At 38.1% G+C, this 13,645-nt stretch overlaps 2 protein-coding genes across 7 annotated transcripts in view; both read left to right on the top strand.

Moving 5' to 3' along the window:
* Window positions 1-3,389, top strand: part of PHKA1 (phosphorylase kinase regulatory subunit alpha 1) — a 115,775-nt gene extending 112,386 nt beyond the window's left edge. For both annotated transcript variants that reach the window (XM_081278186.1, XM_081278187.1), the window contains one exon: window positions 1,137-3,389. In XM_081278186.1, coding sequence (XP_081134312.1) covers window positions 1,137-1,310 — 174 coding nt within the window. In that variant the 3' untranslated portion in view covers window positions 1,311-3,389. The remainder of the gene's footprint in view (window positions 1-1,136) is intronic.
* Window positions 3,390-9,176: 5,787 nt separating this feature from the next.
* The window catches only part of HDAC8 (histone deacetylase 8), a 267,136-nt gene continuing 262,667 nt past the window's right edge, over window positions 9,177-13,645 (top strand). The window contains exons 1-3 of one of the 5 annotated variants that reach the window (XM_081276968.1): window positions 9,177-9,571; window positions 10,106-10,158; window positions 13,102-13,232. In XM_081276968.1, coding sequence (XP_081133094.1) covers window positions 9,347-9,571; window positions 10,106-10,158; window positions 13,102-13,232 — 409 coding nt within the window. In that variant the 5' untranslated portion in view covers window positions 9,177-9,346. The remainder of the gene's footprint in view (window positions 9,572-10,105; window positions 10,159-13,101; window positions 13,233-13,645) is intronic. The other 4 variants (XM_081276969.1, XM_081276965.1, XM_081276966.1 and 1 more) reach the window with 4 other exon arrangements.

Consider the following 13,645-nt stretch of genomic DNA (forward strand, 5'->3'; position numbering starts at 1 on the left):
TTTGATTTTTATTAACATATATTAATTATACATATTAATCAGGTTCAATGTGATATTTCCACACATGCATACAGTGTGTACCAATCAATTCCAGCCTCTCTTTATCTGCCTTTCTCACCCATGTGTTTTGTGGTTTGTTTTTTATGGTCAAGTTACCTGGAACTCAGGAGATCATATGCTTTTCCCTGAAAAGCCTGAAGCATAGCATTAGCATCATATTTCAAACTCTTGATCACAATGCTTTTTGCAGCTTAAAATTGTTAGAGTTATTAGAAATCCTTTCTGGGCTATTAAGGAAAAGAGAAAATTTGATTTTGGTTTTACTTTGCTTTTTCTTTTACTATTTATCTGTAGGAAAGCTTTAAAGTGAAACTTTTATTTATACATTTTCTTATTTTCTTAATAAATCTTCCATGAAATTAAGCACAGTAAAAAATAAAAACTATTTATTGAAGGTATTTCAAAGGTTGCCTGGATTGAGAGTAGAAGCACCTAAGGTGAAAGGGTATGATTATTGTCAACAGGAAATCTCTAAAACATAATAGGTATTTCATTCTCTTACTGTGAGAAGATACAGAAGAATATATATAAGATTATCTAGGACTGTCCTAATTTTAAATATTCTAGATTGATTTCAATCAATGTGTTAGAAAATGTGATCCTTTTTAATAATAGACTCTAACCTTGGAAAGCTTATGGTCTATTTGAATTAAGTTGGCTTAGAAAGAAATAATGATTAAACACAAGATAAAAGAATACTAGTAGTATTAAAGAGTGTCAGACCAAAATCTCACTAGGGTGTTTTGTGAATGTTAACATTTGTCTCTGTAACTAACAGGTCTGACTCGTATAGTTGATTATTACTATATTACTTTCAAAACTCCACTGTAATAGGGAAAATTCTAATCAATAATTTTAAATAACTTCCATAATTTGGAGATTTAGTGAAAATGCATCTACAAAAACTGATATTCATTCTTCTATGTATAACCCTGATCCCTTCCTGGCTGAACAACTTAGGAACCAACTAATTGGTGATGGGGAGGAGGCTCTGACTTATACTACTCAGGATTTCACTTAGTAGGATTAGTAATTTTTCCTTTCCCCTATGTTTTCTTACCCTTAAAACCAAACAGAAAACCCTCGGCGCAGATGATAACATGTTGGCAAAGGATCCTGCATCTGGCATCTGTACTCTTCTGTATGACAGTGCACCCAGTGGCAGGTTTGGCACAATGACCTACCTCTCCAAGGCAGCTGCCACCTACGTGCAAGAGTTCCTGCCCCACAGCATCTGTGCCATGCAGTGAGGGCTTTGGGTCCTGGCTACTAGGAGTCTTTTGACAGCTGGTCCCTGTCTCAGTTGATTGTGCATGGAACTGAAATGTTAATGCCTGATCACTCCCCCCCTGCCCCTTCCTGTCCCATCCTCCCAAGAAGAGAGAACTTTGCTGATAAACTAACTGCTTTAGAAGAAGTGAACCCTTACCTGGAGACTCACCTCCAGTGCATCTGCTCAACAAAGCCTTTCAATTATTGTCAATTCTTTCATGGTTCATAAAAGTTTGCGTGTGTTTTTATTCTATAGATCTATTGCCAGCTTAGTTTTCTAACTCCTGTTTGGGGAGCAGATATTAATAATAACTTATTCCTAAAGTTTGTTTTTTCTTATGTGTGGTTTTATTGTATATATGAATGGTGGATGCTTTGGGACATTCTTTCTAGTGAGTAGACTAAATTGTTAGATTTTACACTGCTGTAAATTGAAAATATCTATTCTAAGTGCCTTTTATTAGGAAAATAGAGTACCAGATCAGTTGGGTTCGTTTTCACTCACATGTTTCCTCACACTGATGAAGTATTCTGCATAGAATTATTGTCTCTCCTGTTGTCCTGTTGGTACCTGTACACATAGCCTATTCTCACATTGGTAAAATATTTTTAAAAAGCATGCACAGCATGTACATTTAAGGATTTCTGTATTAACACTTGAAACCACATTTTATGGAGATTGCTGTTACTCAGAGATGTGCTTGTAGCAGAACATGTGGAATAACCCAGACAAATGGAATCGGTACCCCAATTCCAAAGAGAAGGGAAAGGAGGGAAGACACCTGGGCAGTGTCTTATAAATGGGGAGTTGAGAGGACATCAGATGTGGGTTGGTTCCCTACAGACATCCTTGTGCACCAAATCCTTGCCTCTGAAGAGGGGGCCAAGAGAGTAATTGAGCCTGTCTTCAGCAAAGAGAAATCCAACAGTCTAATCTATAGCTGTTTTTCCAAGCATCCTCCTCTTGTGTTCTTAGTCTCTGCCTCACTTGTCTACTCACATTTGCCACATCCAACCAGCCCCTCTCAACTCCCTGCCCTGCATCCATTCTTAAAATCTTTCACTTATAATTTTACTTTCTAATTAAAGTGCTCATGTCCCTATATATCTTGGTATCTATGGGCATATATCTGTTTCTTATGAACATCTCTGTGTATGTATGTGTGCATGTATATATGTATAATTAGTAAAATAGTATGGAAATAGTTTTGATATACCTGTACATCTTATCCTATATCTACATTTAGCAGACCAAGTAAGTATGTAAGTATGAATGTCACATGTGAGAGTGGGCATGACTGTTCTCACGATGACAAAACTCAGTAGATTAAAAACAACTTCAATCCTTTTGTCTGAGCCTATGTGTAGTTAGCCTAGCTTGATAAAGATTTCTCACAATTTTCCTTCTGATTTGCTGGCAAAAACCCTACTAATTTCCATTTGCATTCAGACAATTCCCTACTTCAATCCCCTTCATTCCCTCATATTTAAAGAGTTTTCTCCAAGAACATGAATGGGGAGGGTGGGGATGGGAGATTCTAAACACTTCATTTTGTAAGTATATGGAATAAGTGAGCACAGTAGAGTAATAGAAAACAGATGGTGGAAACAAAGAGAGTATGGTCCACCTTTCAGTGCCTCTCTCCCAACAAATGGAAACACACAGTTAGTAGCTTTTTGATTTTTCTGGTTACCTTTAAAGAAAAGTACAACCTGTTCTGAAATCATTTGTCTTTTCACTAGCTGAAAGTGTACCCCAGTCACAGGAAGTACATCTAGAGTGTCAGAGGCAAAAGCCACCACTCCTTCTTGCACTCATTTCTCTGAATGAACACTGATAGCTGCATTTCTCTTGGTTTTCTAAGTTGTATATCACTATGATCCCCAGACAGATGCATTTAACTTTTAAAGGAAAATTTCAGAAAACTCTTCTGATGTTTTGTTCATTTTAGGTGTGTGATACTAAAAAAGACGTTAGACTTTTTTTAAAAGCACTTGTGTTGTGAAAATAGAATAAGAATTTCCAATTAAATAATATCTGATATCAATGCACAAAACTTGATATGTGTTTTTGTGATTGGAGATTATTTCATGGTTTTATTTTACATATTTTAATTATACAATACAATCAAAACTCATTAATTGGGTCAAATTAGAATAATATTAATACTAATACATATATGTTAGATAATATATGTAAAGAAACACAGTTTTGTTGTTCAAATACACACTCAAACTAGGCTTACTACATTCAAACAGGTTTCTAGGGAATCTGTTCTGGTGAAGAAATAAGACAGATAATTACTCAGCATTTCAATTGTGTACAAATGGTGCTTCTGCAATACTGGAGGGTACTTAGAACAGTTTGTTCTTCTAAGTATTATAAACATTTGGCATAATATAATTTATGATATTCATTAGCCATTTCTATAAGAAGAGGGGTTTATTCAGCAAGGATGAGTATTGTTTGTACAGTTCCATTCTGGTTAATTAGGTATTGCTACATTCTGGGAATTTTATACAACTGGTGGGACAAAAGTTGTCATGGTTCATAACACCTCTCCCAACCATATTTTTGCTTACCCATTACCTGGTGTCTGTACTAATGCAGTGGATATAAATACAGTATTTTCATGGCTGGTCTTCATTTTTTATTTAACTTGAGTGATCTCAGGTCTTGGTTTGTCCAGTATATCATCTATTTATCCCTGTTTTCCTGGCATAATTAGCATTAGTATTATCTGTCACCTTTAAAAGTTTCCCAGTTTGGATAATATGTTCACCCTATATTTAGCAGAAGTCTGATTTCAAAGCCAAGGACCCATTCTCAAACCAGTAGTACTTTCTGAAACCAGTAGTAGTAGTACTCTTTCAGTAGTGGCATGGATGTAAACATAACAGTGGGAGGAAACTTTCCAAAAATATATGACATGATTCTTACCAATGTTTGAGTGCTTACCAAATGCCCAACATTGCTATATAGGTACTGATCTTGCCTTCACAATCACCATGAAAGGTAAATATTATGCTGTTCCTATCTTACAAATAAGGGAACAGAGACTCTGAGAGTTGAAGCAAATTGTCCAAGGTCAGTCAGCTAATGGGTGGTAGAACTGGAATTTGAACCCCTGCAGTCAGACTCTAGAGTTCACATTTTTAAGAGCTATACTATCCAAGCAAAGACTTTAGGAGGTGGTGTGAAAAAAGGGGTCAGTGTGTTGAAGTATCAGTGGACAAATTGTGAAATGATTAAAGAAGTTGGCCAAAGGGATAGCACCCTAATGTGTGTGCTTTCCCTTCTGCCTGCTTCTGCCAGCTAGTGAAGGCAGGGAAGAGTGCCAAAAGAAGTGCCACAGCCTCACCTATCCTTGCTGGGTTTTTTTGTTTGTTTGTTTGTTTGTTTTTAGTTGTAGTTAACACAATACATTTATTTATTTATTTATATGTGGTGTTGAGGATCAAACCCAGGGTGTTGCATGTGCGAGGCGAGCGCTCTACCACTAAGCCACAACCCCAGCTCCTATCCTTGCTGGTTTTAAACATTACCTTTAACAATAATGCTTGAAGAAAGTGAATGAAGTAGCTTTCACAGGGTCATCACCAGAGCAAACTTTGAAGCCAAGATTCACCTACTTCCTCTGACCTCATCCTCCAACTGCAAATCCAATGCTTTGGGAAGGGTTTTCTTCCCAATTCAAGGACAATAGGGGTGGTAATCGTGTCAAAAATTGAGGCTAGAGATCCGTGGTATTATATGGGTTCTGTCTTAATTATAAACAAGGATAGATTTGCTACAGGAATAAGCTGCCAATTCCAGAGCATTGTGCAACAATTTATCTTTCTCTAGAATTGAATCATTTTGCCACATTGTGTTCTATACAAGGATACTGTTTCCAGTTTAGAAGCAATGCTCATGTGTTGAAGTGTTTGGCTATCTGTTGCTAGATCTGAAAGAACACTCGAAACAGTCCATTTCCATGCCATCTGATTAGAATTCAGAATTAAGGATGTCAGTCAGTCTGTATCCCATCCTGTTCCCTCCACTGCTTATCCCTAAAGGCTCAGGATAAGTTCCATTTCCTCCTTACACTGCCAGACTGTCATGATTTCACCTTTCAATCAACTGTTACAGCCACTTAGACACCTTCTCCTCTGACTACAACCACGTGCAGTTCTCTCAGCCTAAAAAAAAAAAAAAAAAAAAAAAATCCTGGGCTCTAATAACCCCTTAGGTGGATAGACTAATTTCTTTCACAATCACATTTCTTTGAAAAGGAAGCTGCACTTTACCAAGTTGGCTTCATCTCTTAACCTTTTCTGATCTGGCTTCCTCTTCTACTGTCTGTGTTTCTTTCCTTTCTTTCTTTTTTTTCTTGTTGTTTCTTATTTTGTTTTCTGTTTTTTGATTCTTCTCTCCACACCCACAGGGCACCGGTGAGCTTCTGGCGGCATCTTCAACCCTTGTTCAATACATGAGACATTGTTATTTCTCTTCCTTCTTGAAACCCTCTCATCCTGTGATTTCTGTGAAACTGTACTACATTTGTTCTTACTTGACTAATTCTTTTTAGTCTCCTTTCTAGCATTTTTTTCCTCCTCAGAATCCTCACAAATAGGAATCTTCAAAAATTCCTTCTTAGCTCAAAGATTCTCACCATGGCTTGAGACAGGTTTTAATGACATGATACAGTTTACTCTTTTTTAAGAGAGAGAGAAGTGCACTCTTGGTGGCTACACAGATGGTAGGGCCAAAAGAGTAAAAGTGGAGACCAGATGGATGTTGAAGAAAATTCAGTGGTGACATCATAGTACCCAGACTAGGATAGTGGCTATGCAGAGTGAGGAAAGTGGGTGTATTTAAGGCATACCTTATAAGTAGAACTGAAAAATTGCTGATAGACTGGATCTACAGGTGAAGGAAAAGGAAGGAACACAAATAACTCCTGTATTTCCTGCTTAGGCAATTGGGTAGAGGTTGGTATTTTTATTGAGTCATGCAAAATAGGAAAGGGGTAGAGAGGACTAGAATGGGGAAATCAGAGGTCTGGTTTTAAAAATGTTAAATTGTATATTTATAACTATATGCATCCCAGTGAAGGAAGCCATATTATCTTGGTATGTCAGATACTCTTATTAATTCCTCTATCTCCTATTTATGTGAAAAAAAATATGTGTGGTGTGTCACTGCAACTGTTTAACCCATTGATTTGTGAAACTCAAAACTTTTTTTTAATGTGTTGTGGCTATAGTGTATATATTAGCCAATATTGGTGGCTAATCTGCAGCTTTGCTATATTTTAAATATTTATTTTTTAGTTGTAGTTGAACACAATATCTTTATTTTTATGTGGTGCTGAGGATCAAACCCAGGGCCTCGCATGTGCTAGGCGAGCGCTCTACCGCTGAGCCACAATCCCAGCCCCACCAAAACTTTTTAATAATTATAAAATCACACTAATGTCTGTTCTGCTTGGTGTTTTGTTTTGATGTGTGTGTGTGTGTGTGTGTGTGTGTGTGTGTGTTTGTCTTGTTTTTGTTTTTTTACATATTTTTGTATGTGCTAGGGATAGAACCCAGGGTTTCATTTATGCTAAGCATATGTTTTTTCACTGTGCTACAGCCCCAGCCCTAAGCTCTTTCATTTATTGGTACTATTAGACTTCTCTTCACTCAGACTCTAATTTTCCAGTGACTGTCTTTTAATCTTCCTCCCTCTCACCAATATCCAAGTAGTAAGGAAGTCCTATTGAACCTACCTTGTGCATTATCTCTCCCTGTTTCTATTGCTGCCCCTCCCAGTTTAAATCATTATCACTTCTTATCAGGAAAGTTGGGACACTCACTCCTCTAGTCTTTCAATGACTAATCTGCCCTATGCACTTCTTCTGTAGAAATATTTTTAAGATTTCTATCTAAGGGGTTGGGTGTATAGCTTATTAGTAGAGCATTTGCCTGGCATGCACAAGGCCCTGGATTTGATTCCAGCACTGAAAAAAATTCTGTCTAAATTGCTCCCCATTTCCAACAGAATGAAGTTTGTATTCTTTAGCCCTTCATGATTTGGCCACTTAACTAAATTCACATTTTTCCTTTGTATTTTTGTGTATGTTGGTCATTTCTAGTCAGCATGCTCTCCTCTGGCTCCTGTCTTCACTGAGCAAAGTCTTCTAAGACCTCTAAAACCTTCTCAAATTCCACTGAGTAAGAATCCCACTTGTAATTTAGTGAATGCCAATTATTAAGTACTTATTTATTAAGGTAAACATCCTACATTCATTATCTGATCATATGGCATATGGTTTCTTGGACATTATCTCATCTTTTCTATAAGAATGCAGATTTATTGAGAGTGGAAAGCAGATTGTAATTCATCTTTGAATCCACAGCTGCACTGTACAATTAATTGATGTGGGACAAATATTTGATGAATGAATGATTACAAACTTTGAAATAGTTGCTATAGGAAGATATAAAAGAGGCATAAGAGCTTACATTCTAGTTAGAGGGTAATACATATCTCTCTCTCTCTCTCTCTCTCTCTCTCTCTCTCTCTCTCTCTCACACACACACACACACACACATACATTTTCCAGAGTACTAAATATTGAGGGGATACAAAATGGGAGAGTTGAACAAAGTTATATGTAACACAAAGTTATCCCAGAGGAATCAAGTTCATATAGTATAAGGAATGTTCAAAGTTTCAGTGTAAGGTAATTCTGGTTTTGAATTCCTGGTTTTCCACTCATTAAGTGTGACTTTGAACAGTGATTTTTCTCTCTTCAAACTGAATCTGTAAAGTGGGCATATTACAACCTCCTTTAGAGGACTGTTTCAAGGATAAAAGGCGATAATATTTCCACAAAGTACATATCACAATGTTCTATAAATGTTTAAAGAGTAAAGAGCAAGCTAGATTTTTTAACATTGCTATATTCTTATACCTCTAATTAATTAATTAGAGGTATAATGCTAGGCTCTACCCACTGAGCTACAACTGTAGCCCCTCAATCTAGACTTTTAAAGAAGGTATGGATATTGGATGGTCTCTGGGGTATAAGTAGGTCATTTCACTAAGAATTGGAGGCCTGAGCATTGGCCACCTTGTATCAGATCATGGGGACATTCAGGAACCTGAAAATGCCAATGGCAATTCTAACACTGCCCCAGCATATCTAACTGAACCCACACACCAAATCTAAAATATTTCTCTAACCTTTATTTAACTATAGAAGTCAAAGGAGGCAGGGAAGAAGAGGTGCAATTTCCAAGCACCACTGAAAGCATCTTCGTGCATCCTTCCTATCACATGAATGTTCAAGGAGTACATTTGACATTATTGCTTGATTGGAATCTACTAAGCAATTTCCACAGTACCAGCTAGTCTCTTGGGAAAGTGCTAACAGATTTGCCAGGATAAATTATTGAAACTGTTATTCTTACATGGACAATTATGAAAAGCAATGAAACTAAAATTGCTTCACAGAATTTACTATGTAAACTTTTCAGACCATTTATACCATTAATCCCCCATCCAAAAGCCCATCTTTAGAATAGGTGGTTGATGGTGGGCTCTAGGTGGTCACACTCTATCTATCTTTAGATATATTTAAACAGCTATATTTTCAGATTGAACGACTCATAAAGAGTTGAGGCTGCATTTTTTTTTAAGCGCTAAAACTCAAATACGCGGCTCTTTTAAGGATTAGCCCCAGCTCTTCCGCTGCTCAACCCCCTGAAAACTACACCTCCCAGCATGCTCTGAAACGAGCCTGACCTCATCTCAAATGGTTCCGTAGGGCAACAAGGGTGGTTAGTTTTGATAGTATTTATTTGTGCCATAAAAAAACAATCGATCCGATTTAACAACTATTTGGGCTTTTATATCTACAAAACCTCCTTTTTTGAGCTGTGGTCACTAATGAAGGGCTTCTGGTCTGAGAGAGTCTATCTATTCCCTCAATTGGATGGGTAGCGGGGACAGTGTCTCCTGTGATCTCAAGAATAGGAGGGAATGTTGACTAGGGAACACCACTGCGGCCGTTCAGAGGAGCAGGAACCAGAGCCCGGGCTGAGTCCCAAAAAAGCTGGATCCGGACCGTGGCTCCAAAACGGTTGGAAGTGGAAGATGGAGGAGCCAGAGGAGCCGGCAGATGGTGGGCAGTCGCTACCTCCAGTTTACATCTACAGTCCGGAGTATGTCAGCTTGTGCGACTCCCTGGCCAAGGTCCCCAAACGGGTAAGAGAAGTCAGACTGAAAGACCATGGGTTTGGGGAGCAGAGGGTAGGGGTCTGGACGAGAGGGCATTAGGAAGCAAAGGATACCGAACTGGGGAATATCTTTATAGAGATTTTATGTCGGGTACCTAAAGCTATAAAGAGGAAGTGATCCTGTATGGTTTCTAAGAGCGCAGCGTGTCTCTGCGGGGCATCCAACAGACACTGGTGGGGGGTGGGGTGAGGGTCGGGGGGAGGGGGCTGAGGAGATGGAGTTTGAATTACAATGGGATTCCCTTAAGTCTTGGAAAAGAAGCTGATGGAGAAAAGTGTTCTATCACTTGCATAAGGCCCAACAGCTTCCGTCTTAGCGATTTGATACTTTGTATCTGTATTGTCTACAGTGTATCATAACTGTATTGTCTAAAGTGTATCGTAACTGTTAAGTAACAGAAAGAAAGAGAGCCAAACACAAAGAAAGAGAGTTGATGGGATTTCACTGAATTAAAATTTTAAGAGACTGTTTTATGCCTTTTTTTTATGCTGATATTTTTAGGCCAGTATGGTACATTCTCTGATTGAAGCATATGCACTGCATAAGCAAATGAGGTAAGTTGTCCTTCTGAACATCCTCATCCCTGAAGCTATGTGATCATACCCTTAATGCCCTGCTTCACCATAGAGGTAATTAGGTAGAAAATGGTGCTTTTTTAAAGTTTGTGTGTGTGTGTGTGTGTGTGTGTGTGTGTGAGAGAGAGAGAGAGAGAGAGAGAGAGAGAGAGAGAATATATGTGTGTGTAATCCCCCTACAGCCTTGGAAAAGTTCATGAAGAGTTAAGAAATTTTGAAAAAATGCTTGGAAGTAGTTAAGACTCATTAGAAATAGGACTTTATTGCTGGGTGTGATAGGTGCTTTGTGGAGTTTGAGATGAGTACATTTGGCTACTAAAACATGTCTAACAGAAAAAGGAACCAACTGGATGTGGTCACACAGGTTTGTAATTCCAATGGCTCAGGATGCTGAAACAGGAGGTTTGCAAGCTGAAGGCCAGCCTGGGCAACTTAAAGAGACTCTGTCTCAAGATTAAAAAGAAAAAAAGAGAAGAAAGGATTGAAGATATAGTTCAGAGATAGAGTGCCCCTAGGTTCAATCCCTACTACTGAGAGAGGGGGCTGGTGGGAGAGGAGAAAAGATAAAGAAAAATGTGTTCAGCTGGAAGGTGTTCTGATTTTGTTTTGTTTTGGTTTTTAGTTTATTTGTTTTGTTTTTCCCTAAGCCAAATCTGAGGATGTGGGTTCAACTTATAAGTTTTAGGCATGCAGCTGCCACCATCAAACTTTAATGGGTGAACTTGGAGACAAAGTGAACACACAGCCAGAACTGCTGAGACCAGGCCAGAACTCAGAAGAGAGCTACAAGCTTCTTTGGAAAAAAAAAAAAAAAAAAAGCTTGATGCTTATTGCCAGTTCTACATTTGATGTCATTGCAAGTGTAACTATTATGGACCTGCCACATATAGGATTATTTATGACATTTTATGGCCAAATTGGTATCTATATCCAGTGTGCTGTACTTCATCTATCTCCCAGAAGGTAGTGTGGTAATATTTTAGTTTTAATTATTTCTCTTTTGAGGGGAAGGGTACTAGAGATTGAACCCAGGGATGCTTTACTACTGAACCACATTTCCAAACCTTTTTAATATATATATTTTTTTTATTTCAAGATAGGTCTCACTAAGTTGCTTAGGGCCTTGCTAAGTTGCTGAGGCTGGCCTCAAACTTTTGATCCTCTTGCCTCAGCCTCCCAAGTCATTGGAATTACAGATATACACCACCATGCCTGACAACAAAATAATTTCTTGCATACCTGTTTTGGGAATGTTTTTCAACCATCATTTAGTACATGTTTGGTAAATAGCTATAGCATTTTCATTAAAATTATTTAACATTTCAAAAATGATTTTATTACAAGCAACATAGCAAAGCAAAGCTATCTAATTTCCTTTTAACTTGTGAGGCTTCCAGTAAGTAGTTTTATACTTTAATATTTAACAAAATAAATTGGAGGGGTGCTATAAGAGGGAGCTATTAGGGATGAAAAACGTGGTCAAAGAAATTACAAAATAATTTATTTTATTGGGCAAATTTTTATCTCTGATGGTATAGACATATTTTCTTGAAGAACAAGCAAGAACCCTTGGATTTTGGTAATATATTTAATTTTTAAGGCAAGACCATAGGATTTCTCTTGGCCATACATGATTATACTAGTAAGCTTGACTAGTACTAGTCATATGACTTCATGATGAGCTCATGGCCCTGCTTCCATTCAGCAAAAATAAAAAGCCATGACTGCTTCTCTCTGATTCAAGTCACTACTCCTTCAACTTGAATGTTCACATGAGTCACCTTGTTAAGATATATCATCTTGCTAAAATACAAATTCTGATTCACTAGGTCTGGGGTGAGACTGAAGTTCTGCATTCCTCATAAGCTCCCAGGGGCTGTTGATATTGGTAGTTCACAGAGCACCCTTTTGGTGGGAAGGGCTAGAGAATTTAGCAGCAAGTAGGGTCATGAAGAGGAAATGGGAAATGGACAGCTAGTGGTTACAGGCAAATCCCATTGCCAGACTAGCTCCCATTATTCTCCCATTCACTCCTGTTTGTCACTTCCTGTGAGGAGGAGGTTGAGAGGTTTTGCATGAAGCCCAGTTCTAATCATTTTGTCCCTTCCCACATTTTCTCTCAGAAGCAGATATGAGAGACCTAGCATAGAAAAAATATATATTTTGAGTTCCCTATTTTTTATCCCATAATATTGATGAGTTATCCAAAAGAACTTTTGCATGTTATTTCATCTTCACATAAACCCTGTAAGGCTCCCTTTTTCACAAATGAGGAAACTGAGGTGTGGAACAGAAAGTTACCCAAGGATATAGAGCTAGTAAATACAGAGTTAGAACATGAACCCAGTTCTCAGAGTCCAAATTCAAAATGCATGATGATGTAGTTGCATATTAAAATAAATATATAGGGCTGGTGGTGTAGCTCAGTGGTAGAGCATGTGGTTAGTATATGCAGGACCATGGGTTTCATACCCAGCACCAAAACCAATATAAATAAATAAAATAAATCTCTGACTGAGGGGACTATATAGCCCAATTAGCAACTGATTCAAATGAAAATATCTCTGCCAACTGGTTTGCATGAAAGTTGTAACTCACAGAATAAAGTTTGATCCCTGATTATTTGCTTAACTTAAATATTTTTTTATTCAAATAACTTATTTCCTTATTTTTTCCTACATATAAACTCAAGGGGAAAGATCTGTCCTCTCGCCCCTTATTGATGGAGCCATCACTATAGAGGTGAGGAAGTGAAGACTGTACAGTGCAGTGGAGGAGCAGAATATATTTATTACTTCAGCCCACTGGAAATAGAACCTGGGAGTTGTACTTTTACTCAGACTGCTGGCTCCTGTTTCCAGCTTTTGGCATAACTCTGGGTCTGACTCATTCACCTCTCTTTGTTCTATCTGTTATTATTAGGATAGTGAAACCCAAAGTGGCCTCCATGGAGGAGATGGCTACATTCCACACCGATGCCTATCTGCAGCATCTCCAGAAAGTGAGCCAAGAAGGAGATGAGGATCATCCGGACTCCATAGAATATGGGCTAGGTAAAGTCCCTATCATGCAATGATGGGAGATTTACAGCTTCCATCTGTAGATTGTATTACCTAATTTTTAATTTACTTAATGGTTCTAATACTTTTTAATTAAGAAATAATGTAACTGCCTTTTTTTTCCAATTCTGGGTATTAAACTCAGGTCCTTGAACATGCTAGGCAAGTGATCTGCCACTGAGCTACACACCCAACCCCAGCTCTCTATTTTATTCTTTTGGTTTCGCCCTCATAAAACTCACTAACCATGCAAACCATACAAGTTGAACGCACACCTGTAAGTAATCCCAGTGGCTCAGGAGGCTGAGGCAGGAGGATCACAAGTTGAAAGCCAGCCTCAGCAAAAGCGAGGCACTAAGCAACTCAGTGAGACCCTGTCTCTAAATAAAATACAAAATAGGACTGGT

This window comes from Spermophilus citellus (assembly GCF_964194105.1).
Source record: "Spermophilus citellus genome assembly, chromosome: X".
Lineage (NCBI taxonomy): Eukaryota > Metazoa > Chordata > Mammalia > Rodentia > Sciuridae > Spermophilus > Spermophilus citellus.